Below are 16,103 nucleotides of genomic sequence, written 5' to 3' on the forward strand. Positions count from 1 at the left end.
GGGGAAGTCACGGAAGGTATCACCAGCCGGTCCTCCCTGAACACTACTGACAGGGATCCCTAACCTCAGTGCTGGGAAGCGGGCTCTCTGGGGTGATCAAGCCACTCCCCCACATGCCCTCCCTCCTCCCTGCATGGTTCATAAAACCAAAGGAGGGGATCGGCCCGTATCACCCCCTCTTCGCCTTTATCTAGTGCCGATTAAGACACAGTCGGCCCTGCTATGTCTTTCCCACATCTTCACTTGGATGAATTGCTACATTACGATGGAAAATTCTCATACGGACAATCTTAAGTTCTTTGATTTGTCCTCCACTGATTTTACTTACACTTTTGAAGTGTGAGGTATCAGGAAGGCATGAAGATTTCGGAGTTGTGCTACAATCACCATGAAACTTGACCTTTTTGCATCATATCTGTCAAAAGAGAAGCTGATGAGATAAGGAAGAGTATGGGCCACTTGTCACCGCACGGAGGCGAGACGTGCCCCTTCCTGCGCACATCCGCACCTGAGTCCGATCTGCACCTGGGCCGTCTCCGTGACAGCGACGTCCTCCTCACTGTACAGGACATCTTCGACTTCACTGGGCCTGGGGGCAGGGAAACAGCAGGTGCAGGTGAACGTTCGTGAACGGAAACGTGCAGAGCTATGGTTGCTGTCTGCCACTGACTGATTCTGAATGGAAACCTGAACTAACAGAATTCCTCAGGACTTCACTAGTGGTCCAGTGGTTAGGACTCTGCACTCCCAAAGCAGGGGGCACGGGTTCCATTCCTGGGCAGGGGACTAAGACTGTGCAAGCCACACGGCATAGCTAAAAACAAAACAAAACAAAACAAAACACAGCACTCCTCTACTAGCCAGTGGACCTGACCCCAGTGCAAGCTCACTTGTAAAAGTCTTGCTTCACCTTGTCAAGAGGAGTCTGCGTCGGGGCCTTGAGGGGAGCGACCTTCTGGTGCCTGGGCTTCCAGAGCCTCCCCGGGGTGTATGGTACCCCAGATACACCAGGCTTTCCGAAATCTGCATACACGAAACGCTTCACGACGCGCCAAACAGGCACTGGGCAAGCCCTGCAACGCTCTCATTAAAAACGAGTTTACGTCTCTAAGAGGCTCGGCTGCCTTTGAGCATATCGGCCTGTTCCTCCTTTCCCTGCTGATGGGATGTTCTGGTATCCCTGGAATTTTCAGCCTGCCACTTCTTTAATGCCTACAGCCCTTTCCCCTGCAGAGAGTGGAATAAGGGCAGCGCGCTCGCGGTCTGTCACCCCGCACCCGGCTGCTTGGAGAGGGCACCGCGCTGGGTCCTTACTGTTTCACGAAAGCTTCGTAGACCCCGCTGTCCCCGGCCACGGACTCATCCGAGACCGCAGCCGACACGCAAGTGGTTTTCTCCCCAAGCAAGTGGATTCCTCTTCTTTTTGGTAGTGATTTTTCCACATCTAGGGAGGGGAGAGTGACAGCACTAATTAGAAAAAGTTAAGTACAAAATGCACACATGGTCTGGTTCTGAGAAATCCAAAACGAACTTTCGACCTGAGAATCAAGGATGCTACTATTCAAATCAACAGAAGTGAAGGATTCCAGGCACTGCGACTTATAAGGTTCCTGGGATGTCAGTTATTTGAGAAAGAATCGGCTGTTCCTCTGTCCTGGGTATTTTAAGGGAAGGGATCAATTGCACACTTTCTCCCGGGCCCCTTGCCTCCCCCTTCTCGGTACGCGCTGCAGAGAACACAGTCGCGGGTACGAAGCTGTCTGCCTCCCTCAAGTACTGGAGACGTTCCTATGAGAGAGCTTCTAGCACTCAGTGGAGAGAAAGGTTTCCGCCTCTTTTGCTCGCCCCTTCTCTCCAGCCTCCCTCTCCTGAGCTGCTGCTCTAATAGAAATTAAAGAGAGAGTCTTTGACTTACAGAATTCCTCACTGGCTAATACCATTAAAAACTTTGTGCTACTGAATCTTCACCAACCACCACTTAACTTTTGATCTCTGACTCATATTCATATCCCGGCAACCTGCAGAGAGCAGGGCGCCTCGTTTAAAGCTGTGTGTCTGTGTAATAAGCTGCAAGCCCATGGCGTCCTTTCATCCCCAGGCGGGCGATCGGGATCAATATTGGTATGCATTTCGCCCCCCTTCTGAGTCATGACTTTACATCTTGTGAAGATGTTTAAATTTTAAGGCTTCAGATTACAGGATTGATTGCTGCATTTTCCCTTTTATTTCTGGCCGTGGGAATGCTTTTTCCCCGATGATGAAGTGTCTTCTCTCCGCCCACCCCTCTGTGAGGGGTGAAGGTGATGACGTGATTTATTGATTACCCCCAGGAATAACCACAGCAGCCTGAGATTGACTTTGACAATGACAGAGACTGACTGTGGAAGGACTTCGGAGTTATTCCAACTTGATTTCTGCCATCCAGCAGGGACTGGTGCTGGACAGTCAGATGTATATAAAAGGAACCCAACTTTAGCTGAACAAGAGTCCAGAGCACTGACAGGTGACCAGTGTCACTATCACGAGCCACCTGCCCCCATGCCAAGGTCAGACATCCCCCCCACGGACCGAGTGTCACTGACCTGACCTGGAGAGAATTAGTCTTTAGGGTTAAATATATGCTCTCGGTTGTTTTCACATGTGAAACTGAATCTTACTTGCAAACAAAGCTCTTGGATATATTTTCCCCTAGTGTGACTTTTTAACAGCAGTTTTCTAACTAACGTGCATTTAAAAAGTTAAACGTTGTTTCATAGACGCTCTGGAGATACCATTCTGCAGGCACAGACCCCTCGGACAGACACGGGAGCAGATCAAGGGTAGGGAGCGAGGCGTCGGACACTGCGGGAAGCGCAGGGACGTAGGTGCCTCAGGACGGCCGGGCGGGGCAGACCCCGGGAGGTCCTCTCCCTCATCTTGCTTCACCAGCACGCAGCCTCATTTACTGGCCCCTCCAAACTGACTGAATGCGGACAGGTGGTCACTAGAGAACACTCCAAGTACATGAAGAGCAAAAACAGCTTTGAAATGCTCAAGAACTGTAAGATCCTTCAGGTCCAAAGCACAGAAGAGTGGCATAAAACCACTCCACTTTCTTCCTTCTTTCTCCCTTGCTCTGTCCTCCTTTCGTGAATGTCGGTGGTTTGTGACAGGAACTGGGTTTAGCAGAGTTTTTGTATTCCTTAGTGTCATACAGTTAACATTAGTTACTGTGAGCTGAGTGCCGAGAACCAGGCACGGCTGGGTGCTTCCCAGGCATTATGAGAGCGCTAACCCTTCCAGCACCCCACAAGGTAGATACTGCCTCGTGCCCGCTTTGCAGATGAGGAACAACAAGCCCGAGAGGCCGGGTGACGTGCTCGCCGGAGCACGGCCGGCCTACGGGGCCACTGCGACGCGAGGGCAGTCCGGACTGGCTTCAGGGGCAGCACGCACCGGGCCACGCGCGAGGCCCCAAGGCAGGTTTCTGCGTTGCTGGAGCCATTAGGTAAGCGGCGCTCCTGTGCTATTTTCTTTGCGGTTATTATTCCAACAACACATCACTTGTTGGCACCTGCCAGGCGGGCAGCACACAAACCACACAGCATCTCCTACGCTGTCTCTGCCCCAGGCCACTGGCAGGCGGTGGCTCAGTCCTCAGTGTTTGAAACCACACACACGAGATGGATCCCCCTACCTCTCTAAACATCTGAAATGGCCAATCGATTAACACCTAGAATTCCTAGGACCAAAAGGACAAAATAAATATGCTTACGGAAACAGCAGGAAAATCCTTCGAAAGAGCCTGTGTTCTCCTGCGCTGTAGACGCGCAGGGGCCTGTGTGGCTCTGAGCAGGCCTCCTGGGACCAGCACTGGACTTTGTTTCTCATTTGGTTTGGGGCCGGCTCCTCGGAGCCCAACTGCGATCACCTGCCAAACAAGGTACCACCCCGTTCTCCTTACAACCACATCTAGTATAGTAAAACCTTCTGCCTTGCAACGGCAAACAATTAAAAATATTAAACTCTCCCTCTGTTTGGGTCTCTGTGAGCACAGGTGCAGCAGTAAGGACTCAGGCCACTGCGCTCTCTTGGGCTGCAACTAGTACCGTGGCCACAAGAGGGCAGGGTGACACCACGCATGGGAACCGGCTTTCTGCCCAGTAACTTTCCGCAGAGAGGGAGAGTCCGGCATGAAGCAAAACTCATCGTTATTTATATAGAATTCCCACAGCAACCTAAACATTGAACCTCGGTACTAATTAGCTGGTATGCTAATTGCCTTGGTTTTCATCTGTTTTAGGCCAAGTTTGAAAAGAAGGTCCTCTTCCCTTTCTTGCTATTTCAGAACCAGAACCTATTTGCAAGCACGAAGTACGTTCACAAAATGTGTTCCCGGGCAGATGCCATACACAGTGGGGTTCTACACGACAGAGTGGATGCTCGATGATTAAATCTATCAAATACGGAAGGGGGATTTGCGTTTGATCAAGAAAAAACGTGTAGGTTTATTAATAAACGTTCTTTCCCAAATGAAGCCAAAATGAGAAAAGAGCAGCAGAAAGAGAAGGGGGACATATACCCTTTGTTTCCGTGGAAAAAGTAATCTCCAGTCACTCTCCGTGAAATGGTCAAGAGGGATGCGCGGGAGCAAGGGTCTCCGTTTACCTGCAGGCCCTTCGTGCGGCAGCGCCCTGGCGCGTTCGGTGAGGTCCTTATCCTCTGAGAGAGACGGGGGCGCTCCTCCCGGGTCAGAGTCCAGCAACGGCTGATCTTCTCCGAGGCCAATGTCTGCAAAGTGGCTGCTCAATTCACAGTCCTCAAGGTCAGCAGAGAAGTGATGGAGAGGGACGACGTCGTGGGGAGACAGGGGGAACGTGCCTTCTGAGACCAAGGGAGAGCCCGGCGGGGACAGGGAGGAAAGGGAGGACCGGGAGGACAGGGACGCCACGGACGTGGGGGCCTCGGGCAGGGCGGGGGCGCGGCCCGGGGCCGCGGCCGCTGCCACACAGGGACCGCTCCGGCCAGGCTGGCTGGGGGACTTGGCCACTTCGTGTTCGTGGATGGTGGTGATGGGTCCGGAAGGAATGTAGCCACCTTTCTCCTGCAGGAGGAAGTCCAGTTTATACTGATAATCCGGGTCCAGCTGGTCGCCCTGACTGGTGTAGTAGAGCTCGCTGGAGCTGAGGGAGTTGAGGGACCCTCTGCTGGACGTGTTCAGAGACCCCCGGCTGGAGGCCAGCGAGCCCAGGCTGCTCCCGGACGACATGGACAGCGTGCTGGCGGAGAGGCTGGGAGGGGAAAGCACAGCTGTAAAAACCTGGATGATGTGGAGACCCCTGCCGGCTCCTTTGGGCCGAGAGGAAAGAAACCCCGTGACACCAAAGAGCAGAGTCAACGACCGGGGTAAGAGAACTTGCTGTCATCCCACACGTTTCCAAGCGTATTCGTGAATGCTTCCAACCTGACTCTCTGAAGACTCTTTAAGCAGCAAACCTACGCATTAAAAATCATCCCCCTTGTGCAAAAGTTACAAAGATTTTAAAAAGCGATCAAATACCTATTGATAAATCTACCTGCATAAATATCCAGAAGCAACTATGCAATTAAAAAATACAGAAGTTGGGCTTCCCTGGTGGCGCAGCGGTTGAGAGTCTGCCTGCTGATGCAGGGGACATGGGTTCGTGCCCCGGTCCGGGAAGATCCCACATGCAGCGGAGCGGCTAGGCCCGTGAGCCATGGCCGCTGAGCCTGCGTGTCCGGAGCCTGTGCTCCGCAACGGGAGAGGCCACAGCAGTGAGAGGCCCGTGTACCACAAAAAAAAAAAGCACCATGGCAGACTAAGAAAAAATACAGAAGTGGGAGGGAGGTGTAATGAACCCAACAGCATGAAGGGTTAATGCAGTGACTCTACTTTTCTGATTTTTTTTTTTTTTTTTTTTTTTTTTTTTGCGGTACGCGGGCCTCTCCAGTTGCGGAGTACAGGCTCCGGACGCGCAGGCTCAGCGGCCATGGCTCACGGGCCCAGCCGCTCCGCGGCATGTGGGATCTTCCCGGACCGGGGCGTGAACCCGCGTCCCCTGCATTGGCAGGCGGACTCCCAACCACTGCACCACCAGGGAAGCCCAGTGACTCTACTTTTAAAGAATCAAACTTTTTATTTTGAGAAAGGAAGAGGCCAGCTTCTAAAGACAAAGGCCCCTGGGCTCACTGCCTTCCTCCTCTTTCTATGTATATTTCAGGATGTATATTTTCAGGCAAATCTCCCCCACCTTCCCTTTTTAAAAGAAGGGATGACGTGGAGAAATGTGTCATTTTCCTAAGTATGTCCTGATAGTTGAAATACATCTTCTTCCCAACACATTTCAAACATGTTCCAAAAAGGACCTTGGGGTTCATGAAACAAAAATAAACCAAACCCAAATCCCTGCATCTTTAAATGTGGTCATCCGAGTTTTAACTGTATTAGTATAACAATTTTCCTACTTTTAAGTCATTGAAAATAAAGAGAAAAGTAATCAAAGATGAACTACAACATGCCTGGATGCAGTCAACAAAAATGTTCCCCTCAAGAAGCAAACAGGCTTACTTTTTAAGTTGTGAATGCAAATATGTAGTTAATTTAGTAGTTTCTTCAAGTTTCTGTAGCAGCTCTTTCCTTCGCTCTTCCAATTTCAATCTAGACAAGAAAAAGAAATGAATTTATTTTCACAGAACTATGACCAAGCAGGAAAAGAAAGATTCTGAAAGAAAAGAAAGATCCTTATTATTTTCCCCTTGTGAGATCCAAATGAACTCGACACAGAGAAAACAGAGCCACCTGCCAGAAGGAAAGTGGGCAGAGCCGTCCACGGCCACTGGGCGAAGGACTGCACCAAATGGCCGGCGTTACTGAGAACTTGTAAAATGTTGGTAGTCTAAAATTTTCTTAAATGGGTAAGAACACCTCACGCTCTTACAAGTTAGGGGAAGACAGTGGGGAGGAAAAGAACAACGAAAAAACCGAACAAAGATTAAAGAGCCTTCTGCAGGCTTGAGACTTGAGCTTCCGTTACTAAAACACTTGACTGCAATAACGGGGAATTAGAAAAGATCATCTGAGTACTGAACTTGGTAAGGGCTGTTCCAAAATCATAGTTAGTGATAAAAATTCCAATCTTATTTTGATGAGAATTTTGGCGATGAAGAAACAAATTAGTCCATATTGCCAGTGTGAGCCAATTTGGGCTTAACTGTTTAAGCAAGAAAAAGACATAAAAGTGATTTCCTTTCTCCCATCGACGGCACCTCTCATCACCTGTACTGGATTTTCATGAAATTTCATCCACATTTAGCTGAACAAGTTTTTATGAGGATTTTTTAGAAAAAAAAATCTGAGTATTATGGAATTGTGTACTTGAGTAAGCCATTTTTAAATATATCAAGTATACTGTCTGTGTCAGGAGTTTTAGACATCATTGAAATGAGCAGAATGGGACCCAGAAAACCACCACGTTTTTTTTTAATCTCCTAAATATAAACAAAAACTCAACCAGGAAAAAATATTAATTCAAAGTAGATTAACTGAATTAGAAGGTACATAAAGGTCCAGAGAAAGTCCCCGAATCTACTAAAACCCATGTCTCCTGATACAGGAGCAATACTTTTTTTTTTTTTTTTTTTGCGGTACGCGGGCCTCTCACTGTTGTGGCCTCTCCCGTTTCGGAGCACAGGCTCCGGAGGCGCAGGCTCCGCAGCCATGGCTCACGGGCCTAGCCGCTCCGTGGCATGTGGGATCTTCCCGGACCGGGGCACGAACCCGTGTCCCCTGCATCGGCAGGCGGACTCTCAACCACTGCGCCACCAGGGAAGCCCGGAGCAATACTTTTGAAGTAAGTTTTAAAACCAAGTCCCACGCACACAAATGAAGGCTTTTCTGGTATGGTAAGGAGGCTTCAGGGCAACACAGTGTGTTTCATGCTGAAATTTAAATCCAAATCTTTCCCATTCCAGTCAGTCACATGTGATGGTCCCCCCAGGCCCTCCTCTGGCAATGGCTCAGGTGCTGCCCTTCCAGACCTTTCCCGGTTGCCTTGAACTGAGGCCTGGCTTGTGTTCCCCAGTTGAACCCTAAGCTCCCGGAGGGCAGGTTCGGGCTCTTTCTCCCTCCTCTACCCAGGCTGCCTGGAGAGCCCGGCGCCCCTCCACGGTCCCCTCCCTGAAGGTGTCTAGATCACGTCATTGGAAGAAGCTTAAAGAAGGCCCTGGGGAGGTCTAGTGAATGTCAAAAAGTAGGGGGCTTCCCTGGTAGCGCAGTGGTTGAGAATCTGCCTGCCAATGCAGGGACACGGGTTCGGGCCCTGGTCTGGGAAGATCCCACATGCCGCGGAGCAACTAGGCCCGTGAGCCACAACTACTGAGCCTGCGCGTCTGGAGCCTGTGCTCCGCAACAAGAGAGGCCGCGACAGTGAGAGGCCCGCGCACCGCGATGAGGAGTGGCCCCCGCTCGTCGCAACTGGAGAAAGCCCTCGCACAGAAACGAAGACCCAGAATCTCACCTAAGGCCACCCCTGAAATAATGAGAAACCCACAATGTAAGTGGAAAACAGGATAATTTGAGGGAAACAGCAAGTGCTTTTCTGACAGGCGTGTGGGTACCGAGAAGAAACGGAGGGGGTCTGGGGTCGGTGAAGCACCGTTTGCTCTGCGATGAAACTAAGTCTGACACAGCGAATGTCAAGTTCCCAGAGGTGTCTCCCTGAAACCCTGCCGGCAACCCTGTGGCTGTCCTCTGTCAAGCACTGCACCTTCTGTCTCTGATGGAATCAGAGCCTCTCCCAGTGGGAGCTGGTTCCTGGTATCCTTCCTGGGAAATGACCTCCCCCACTTCCTCTGGACCAGGGACTAGAAGAAACTGCTGAGATGTCAGCCCCCTCAGGAGGGTGCGCCCCTGTCTCTCCTCACCCTTCTCCAACCCCCGTCCTGCTACTCCTCCTGGGTGAGAAAGACCTCTTCAACCTGACCCCAAAAGACCCCCTCCCACGGTCCCGCTGTTCCACACCCCTGCCCAGCTGCCCTGGACAAGACAAGGGGGCCCTTGCACCCTCCACCTCTGCCCTCGGTGCCCTGAGGGGGAAAGTTCCATGTCATCTACAGAAGTAAGAAGTTCCTTTTCCATTAAAAAATATATGACACTCATACCCCCCGCCCACTTGCTATAAGAACTTTTTCAGAATCAGTGGCAAAAACATTCATATGATTAAGAAACAAGACACCCTGGCAAGATGCAAGGCAAAACCCCTAAGATTTGTGAAAAAGGAAGGAGCAATGTTAAGATCTTATCAGCCACAGAAAAGCACAGAGTTTAAGGAATTTCAATAACTGTAAGGAAAGAATAGAAGGATGTGTAACAAGTCTTTTTTTCATTTGAGAGCAATTTCTCGTTCCCGATGCGCTTTATGACCACTAGGGGGGCGAGCTCCGTCTCCGCGGGCGGTCCCGCGAGTAGGCGACACTGAGGACGGGGCTGGTGGGCACAGCTGGGGGACTCTGGGAGCTCACACAGCGGCTGAAAATTCATGTGAGTTTAGCTCCTTCAGAGACCAAAATTCAGCAATGACTCAGAATCTCGCCTGAGGCCACCCCTGAAATAATGAGAAACCCACAATATAAGTGGGAAACAGGATAATCTGGGGGAAGCAGCAAGTGCTTGTCTGACAGGCGTGTAGGTACCGAGAAGAAACGGAGGGGGTCTGGGGTCGGTGAAGCACCGTTTGCTCTGCGATGAAACTAAGTCTGACACAGTGAATGTCAAGTTCCCAGAGGTGTCTCCCTCGACCTGCTGCTGGAGCACCGAGGAAATACACTGCCTGCAGAGGGCTTCTCGGGCCTTCTGGCTGGGGGGATGACCCCGTTTCAGCTCAAGAGCAATGACAAGCACAGCAGGAATATACACAGGCAGTGGGAAGAAACGATGAGGTTGGTGAAGGGTAGGAAACGGGGAGAGCATATGGGGAGTAAAGTGAAACCACCACCACCAACAAAGCCCAAAGCCACACCGTGCTGTGCCCGCTGGGAAACAAAGGACTCCGGGTGCACTTCGCAGGGGTTCTGCTCTCTTGCACAGGGAATGCTGGGCCGTTTTGCAGCCAAGGAGAGCAGTGAGAAAACTGCAAGGCGCTCCAGCAGGAAAGTGTGAGCCCCTCAGCCTCACCCTGCTTTATCACGGGGCTCTGCTTTTGGCCGCGGACAGCACAGAGGAAGCTGGTGTCCATTTTCTGTAATGCTAAATGACTTGACCCTTCCAAATGACTCAGACAGCCAACATATCACAAATATGAAACATACACATTTCCCTTCCTGCTAAGATCTCAATTGTGGGACGTGGGCCCATGCGCGGTCGTGAGTCAGAGGGCCATCCAAACCCGTGGATGGCCCCCATTACTCCCTGTGCGACTCAAACCCCACGGCTGGATCTCACTAGATAGCGAATTATTTTGTATAAATATTTTATAGCTCCTCTTCCGGATGAGATCAAGCCTACTGTTTCTGCTGGAATTTTGACAGTTATTATGTGTGTGCAAACAAAAGTACAAAAGCCAAAGTCTAGGCACTTAAACTATATTTTTAACGTTACTTCATTAGTCATTTTTGAAGCTCCAGTCCTAATGAAAAAGACAAACAAGGGACTCCCCTGGCAGTCCGGTGGTTAGGACTCCGCACTCCCAGTGCAGGGGGCACGGGTTCTATCCCTGGTCGGGGAGCTAAGATCCCGCATGCCACGTGGCCCGGCCAAAAAAAGAAAAAAAAGACAAGACATCATGCCTGTAAAAGCTGATTCAAACGAAGAAACACAGGCCTGTTTTCTTTCTCTCCCAGAAAAAATTTAAAGTCCACTGGTAGGGCCCTTCCCGGATTCAGATACTGCAGAGTAAGACAGCTGAGATGTCAGATGTCCGTACGTTACACAGGTATAATTATATGACATTTATTAAGGGCGACATAACACAAAAGATCACTGGTGTTTTACCTACGAGCCACACAAAGCGAACCATTTCATCATATTTGCTGATGATTATCAACCGTTTATCCTCGGAATTTAAGAAACACAGACACAGACACTCACATACAACATCGAGGTAATTCAGGAAAACAACTGAACTCTGCCTTCTCGCCCTTTCTTTTTGTTCCTTGTGGTCTTGGTCGGATGGCTCCCTACCTGGCCAGCCTTGCTGACACCTTCTAGAGATGTCAGAGCGGGAGGGGAGGAGAAGCAGGGGCAGGTGGGTGATGAGAATTATTTAAGATGGTGAAAGGATGGCATCTGTAGGGGGTTCCCCCTTTGATACTTTTTCACTCTCCCTAAAGCTGTGATGCTGTAGCTATGCGTTATCTCCAGCAGCATTTTAACTCACACAGTTAAACAAGTGCTCAGGCTAATACCTCACCAGGAATGTCAGAGGTTCTTCCCTCCCCCGTCTCCTCCACCACCACACTTTTCAAATGTTTTGATATTATGTTGACACACAACCTTAAACATTTATAGAAGACAAGGAATTAGAAGGCAAGAAGGCAAGAAGTTAAAAAAAAAAAAGTGACTGGATTATGGGTGGGTATTTTAAACTTATTCCCAGGTCACTTGAAGTTACGCAAATGTGAATCTCTCTCCCTTCATTCTGCTCCTTACTTGTTGGCCTAAAAGATGGATGCGCAGTGGTTCTAAAGGGCCACATGGTCTATGGCTGAAACAGGTAAACAGGTGTCTGACCATTAGTCAGCAAGGCCTGGACACGGGGCTGCTGTGCAGGTGTCCTCACGGCAAACACACACAGGGGTTCCCTGCTTAAGAGTCCAGCTGATCTGCCTATAGAACTGGAGTTTTTAGATTAAGTGATCAATTTACACCTTCCCACAGAAAGATGAGAAAATTGCTTAAAGCATTTTCCTTTATATTTTCTCCTGCTTCAGAGGAGGGTTTCAATTGACAAACAAAATCCAAGTGAACATTTTGTGACCTGTTGAGATATCAAAGGGAGCAAGTTGTCTTTTCCTTGTGAAATGAAAAGCAATAAACTTTTGCATTCTTGTGAGTAATAAACCCAGAATAGGAAGCTTCAGCCGCTCTAACAGTCCAGATAATCTCTCTTATCAGAGTGCAATAGTTTACAGCCACTGTTATCAGCCTCGGTCAGCGATGGACTGCATTCCTGGTTTTCTGTCAACATTCCTTAGTTATTCAACATCTGTCTCAGGCATTTTCACGTTCCCCAAAAGCGTAGAGGAACCATGGGGACTAAGCAGGGTGTGCTTTACTGCTCTACGGGAAGAAGTCCTCAGTCCACTAAGGGCTGAGGCCTCTCAGATTTCCACAGACCAGGGAGAATGACCTGGAGGCCCAGCTGAGCCTCCCACGGGTTAGCCACCTGGGGCCCGGGGAGGGGAACGCACCTTTCGGCCAGAGCTCGGCTGGGCGCCCCCCGGACCGACAGCAGCTCCTTCTCCAGCCGCTGCCTCTCGGCACCCAGGCTCTCCAGCTCGTCCGGGGTGCGCTTCTCTGGGGTGACGAACTGAAGCTCTTTCAGAAGTTCTTCTTTCTCGTTAATCAGCATCAGCTTCTCCTTCTCAATGTCCAGCGCCCCAGGCCAGGCCTCACTGTCCAGTTTCGACAGTTCGATTTTCAAGTTGGCCATACTAAAATAAAATAAGACAGAATGAAATAACAGCTGTGCACGTAGTCAGAAGCCCCAAGGAAGGGGAAACACGAGGCGGGCTACGGTCGGGACTAACCCCCCAGGGACGGGCGTGATGGCTGGTGTGAGGCTCCGGTCCGGTCCAGTCCCAGGGCAGCGGCAGCGGATGCTACACTTACTTCTTATCTGCCTCATCCATCCTCCCCACCTTTAACAACTGAGTAAGCACACCTACCTACCGGAAAAAGGATGAAGGTCAAAGTACACAGAAGCTTAAAAAGCAGAGGGCCGTGGGCGGTCAGCCCTGACGTGTGCCTGCCTGTGTGAGGTGGCGGGAGGAACACCCGAGAGCTTCCTTTAAAGAATCTCTGGTAGGGCTTCCCTGGTGGCGCAGTGGTTGGGAGTCCGCCTGCCAATGAAGGGGACACGGGTTCGTGCCCCGGTCCGGGAAGATCCCACGTGCCGCGGAGCGGCTGGGCCCGTGAGCCATGGCCGCTGAGCCTGCGGGTCTGGAGCCTGTGCTCCGCAACGGGAGGGGCCACAGCAGTGAGAGGCCCGCGTACCGCAAAAAAAAAAAAGAATCTCTGGTAAATGATGCCGGAAGTGCATTATTCTAGATCTCGTTCCTCTGCGTAAAGACGCTGTCCCCAGGCTAGGCTGGCAGCAACTGGGGATCAACCAATCAGGGAAGGAAGAGGGGAGAAAAGAGGGCAGGGGCTAGGCCACGCAGTACCACAGCCAAGTCCATCCCTCAAGGCTACAGCATCGCCAAGGAAAAGGGGGCGGGGCTCGGCTTCCCCCACCCACATTCCTCAGCTGTGCACCGTGAACTCACTTCCCGCTCAGGGTCTGCATGGAGTCTACAGCACACACGGGGCGCTCACGGGGCTGGCCCTGTACACACGGCACTGACCCGGCTCTCCTCTGAACACACTTATCAGCAGCACCCAGGGCCCACTGCAGTGACAACAGGTGCTGAAGCGACGGGGCCGGGAGGGGCGGGAGGAGGAAAACGCAGCAAAGGGAACCTTCGCCGGTTTCATAATTTTGCTGGCCCCAGATGTCACTGCTTCTGGAGCTTCGTACTCAATGGTCAAGTTAACTCCTGGTTCAATAAGAATGACCAAGAATCAAGTAACTTGCTCTGTGGCGCTGTGAGGACGATCGGGATTGTTCACAAGGGAAATGGCACTTGGCTGTTTTGACCATAGGCACAAGATCAAGGTAAACTATGAACACAACTGATGTTGGCACGAAGAATCCATATTCCTATGAAAAAATGTTGCATGATTACTCTGCGTATTGTTACAGCACACACTAGAAAAATGAAAAACAGAGAAGGGGGGACGTTTTCCTCCCCTTTCTGATGTAAAAAGCTGTTGAAGAGAAGAAAAAGTTGAACAAGAAACGTTGTCAGGGGACTTCCCTGGTGGTGCAGTGGTTAAGAATCCGCCTGCCAATGCAGGGGACGTGGGTTCGAGCCCTGGTCCGGGAAGATCCCACATGCCGCGGAGCAGCTAAGCCCGTGCGCCACAACTACCGAGCCTGCACTCTAGAGCCCGCGCACCACAACTACTGAGCCCACGTGCCACAACTACTGAAGCCCGCGCACCTAGAGGCCGTGATCCGCAACGAGAAGCCACCGCAATGAGAAGCCCGCGCACCGCAACAAAGAGTAGCCCCCGCTCGCTGCAACTAGAGAAGGCATGCGTGCAGCAAGAAGACCCAACACAGCCATAAATAAATAAATAAATAAACCAAAGCGAAACAAAAAATGTTGTCAGGACAAAAAGGGAAGTAGTTCCACATTCTTCTGCCTGAAGTTCCTTGTATGAGTTAAAAATAAAATTGCCATCTTAAACTGCACTGCATATATAATGTCCTTCGGATTTTCCCCCATCGTCTGCACTTATGACAGATGTAACATCAGCTACTCGTCAGCTTTAACCACAAAACCATAAACAACTGTCCCAACGTACTGGAAAATTAAGCAAGACAGTATTAGCTTCATTAAGCACGTAAAACAAAAGCTGGAGGAGAAAACAGGTTTCAGGAGAACACAACCCGCGTCTTACTCAGAATTGAGGAAGAAAAAGCGTTTTCAACGTATGCATAAACGCTGGAGACTTACCTTCTCGTCAGAATCGCTAGTAACTTTAAAATAAAACCCCAAATGGTAATAGAACAGCAATGCAACCAAATGGGAAAGAACTAATGTCTTAAGTTTTGATGTGACTGAATCAACCGATTGAACTGACAGCAACGATGTAGTGAAGGAAAGAACAGCATCTATTACTTGTGGGATCAGGCATTAGGCAGGTCTTGAATTTTATTTGGAAATAGCTTTCTGGGCAAGAAAACGTGAAGGTTTCCGGGACCACCTAGGAGGAGAAGTGCTGTGTAAGCTCCACATGGAGCCAAAGTAAAGCAGAAGCTCAAGCTGGCCCAAGGGAAGTCGCGTCAAACCCCAAGGGCCCCAGGGCATGAGGCCTGGTCCCCAAGATTAACTCTGAGTTATGGCCATTCTCCTTCAGAAAACCAGACACCAGAACACCAGATCCTGGCTTTGTTTATGTCAGAACCTAGGAGTTCTGGCAGCTCAGGAACTGGCGTGCTTATAGCCAGAGGGCCCCAAACAGGCTTCCACATCACTGGGCCACAAAAGCACAGAGCAATTCTCAGTCCTTACTGAGGGCAAAGCATCAGCCTGGCATGTGAGAAGCAGACAATACAGTAAACAAAATGTTTCCTACCCTCAAGCCATTTATAATCTACCTGGGAAATTTTATAGGCATTAAAATTAGCTGAGTGCAATGTTGCTCAGAGAGACTAAGTGACCTGCTCAAGCTCACGTGGTTAATGATTTATGGAATAAAGCTTCGGGTTCTTTCAGTAAATCAAAGAACCAAGTAATATTAATATTAGTAACAGAGGCTACCCAGAGGCAAATATTATATTTAGGCAGATCAAATAGAGACTCTGTTAAAGCCAGACAACCTCTAAGAACTCTGGCCAGTGACTTTTAAATTCTCATCATCACCAATAATAATGGATATATTCCAGTATCCATCTTACGGGCTTCCTTGTGGTGGGAAGCCACGATGCTCCAGTATGTTCTCAGCCGAACTGTTCACGTTCATAATGCAGGTTTGTCACCCAATGCCTTCCTAAATAATAAAACAGCAGCATTTTTACACTCTTAAAAGGAAAATAATGAAATGTATCAGTATGACCCTCTCTCTCAGAACAAATTCAGTTCCTACATTATGACAACCAGCTGAGTCTGTCACCAAGGCAAGGACAGAGGAGTCTCCCAGGCCTTCCCCAGCAGAGTCACAAGGTAAGAAAAAGTTATCGAGGCAGGGCTGAAGAAGAATTGAGAGGGTCAAGGAGGGAAACACTCCCTGAAGTGAGTGACACAGCAGACAGCTCAGCATCCCCCAGGACGTCAGCAGG

The 16,103-nt window shown here is 50.0% G+C and overlaps 1 protein-coding gene across 2 annotated transcripts in view; it reads right to left on the minus strand.

Annotated features, from left to right (window-relative positions):
• Positions 1–16,103, minus strand: part of WWC2 (WW and C2 domain containing 2) — a 163,806-nt gene that overhangs the window by 23,145 nt on the left and 124,558 nt on the right. For both annotated transcript variants that reach the window (XM_004281746.3, XM_033409268.2), the window contains 6 exons: positions 12,406–12,648; positions 6,569–6,658; positions 4,648–5,270; positions 1,315–1,444; positions 509–589; positions 329–415 (listed from right to left, as the gene is read on the minus strand). In XM_004281746.3, the coding sequence (XP_004281794.1) occupies positions 329–415; positions 509–589; positions 1,315–1,444; positions 4,648–5,270; positions 6,569–6,658; positions 12,406–12,648 (1,254 nt within the window). The remainder of the gene's footprint in view (positions 1–328; positions 416–508; positions 590–1,314; positions 1,445–4,647; positions 5,271–6,568; positions 6,659–12,405; positions 12,649–16,103) is intronic.

Source organism: Orcinus orca, chromosome 21 (genome assembly GCF_937001465.1).
Source record: "Orcinus orca chromosome 21, mOrcOrc1.1, whole genome shotgun sequence".
NCBI classification, from domain to species: Eukaryota; Metazoa; Chordata; class Mammalia; order Artiodactyla; family Delphinidae; genus Orcinus; species Orcinus orca.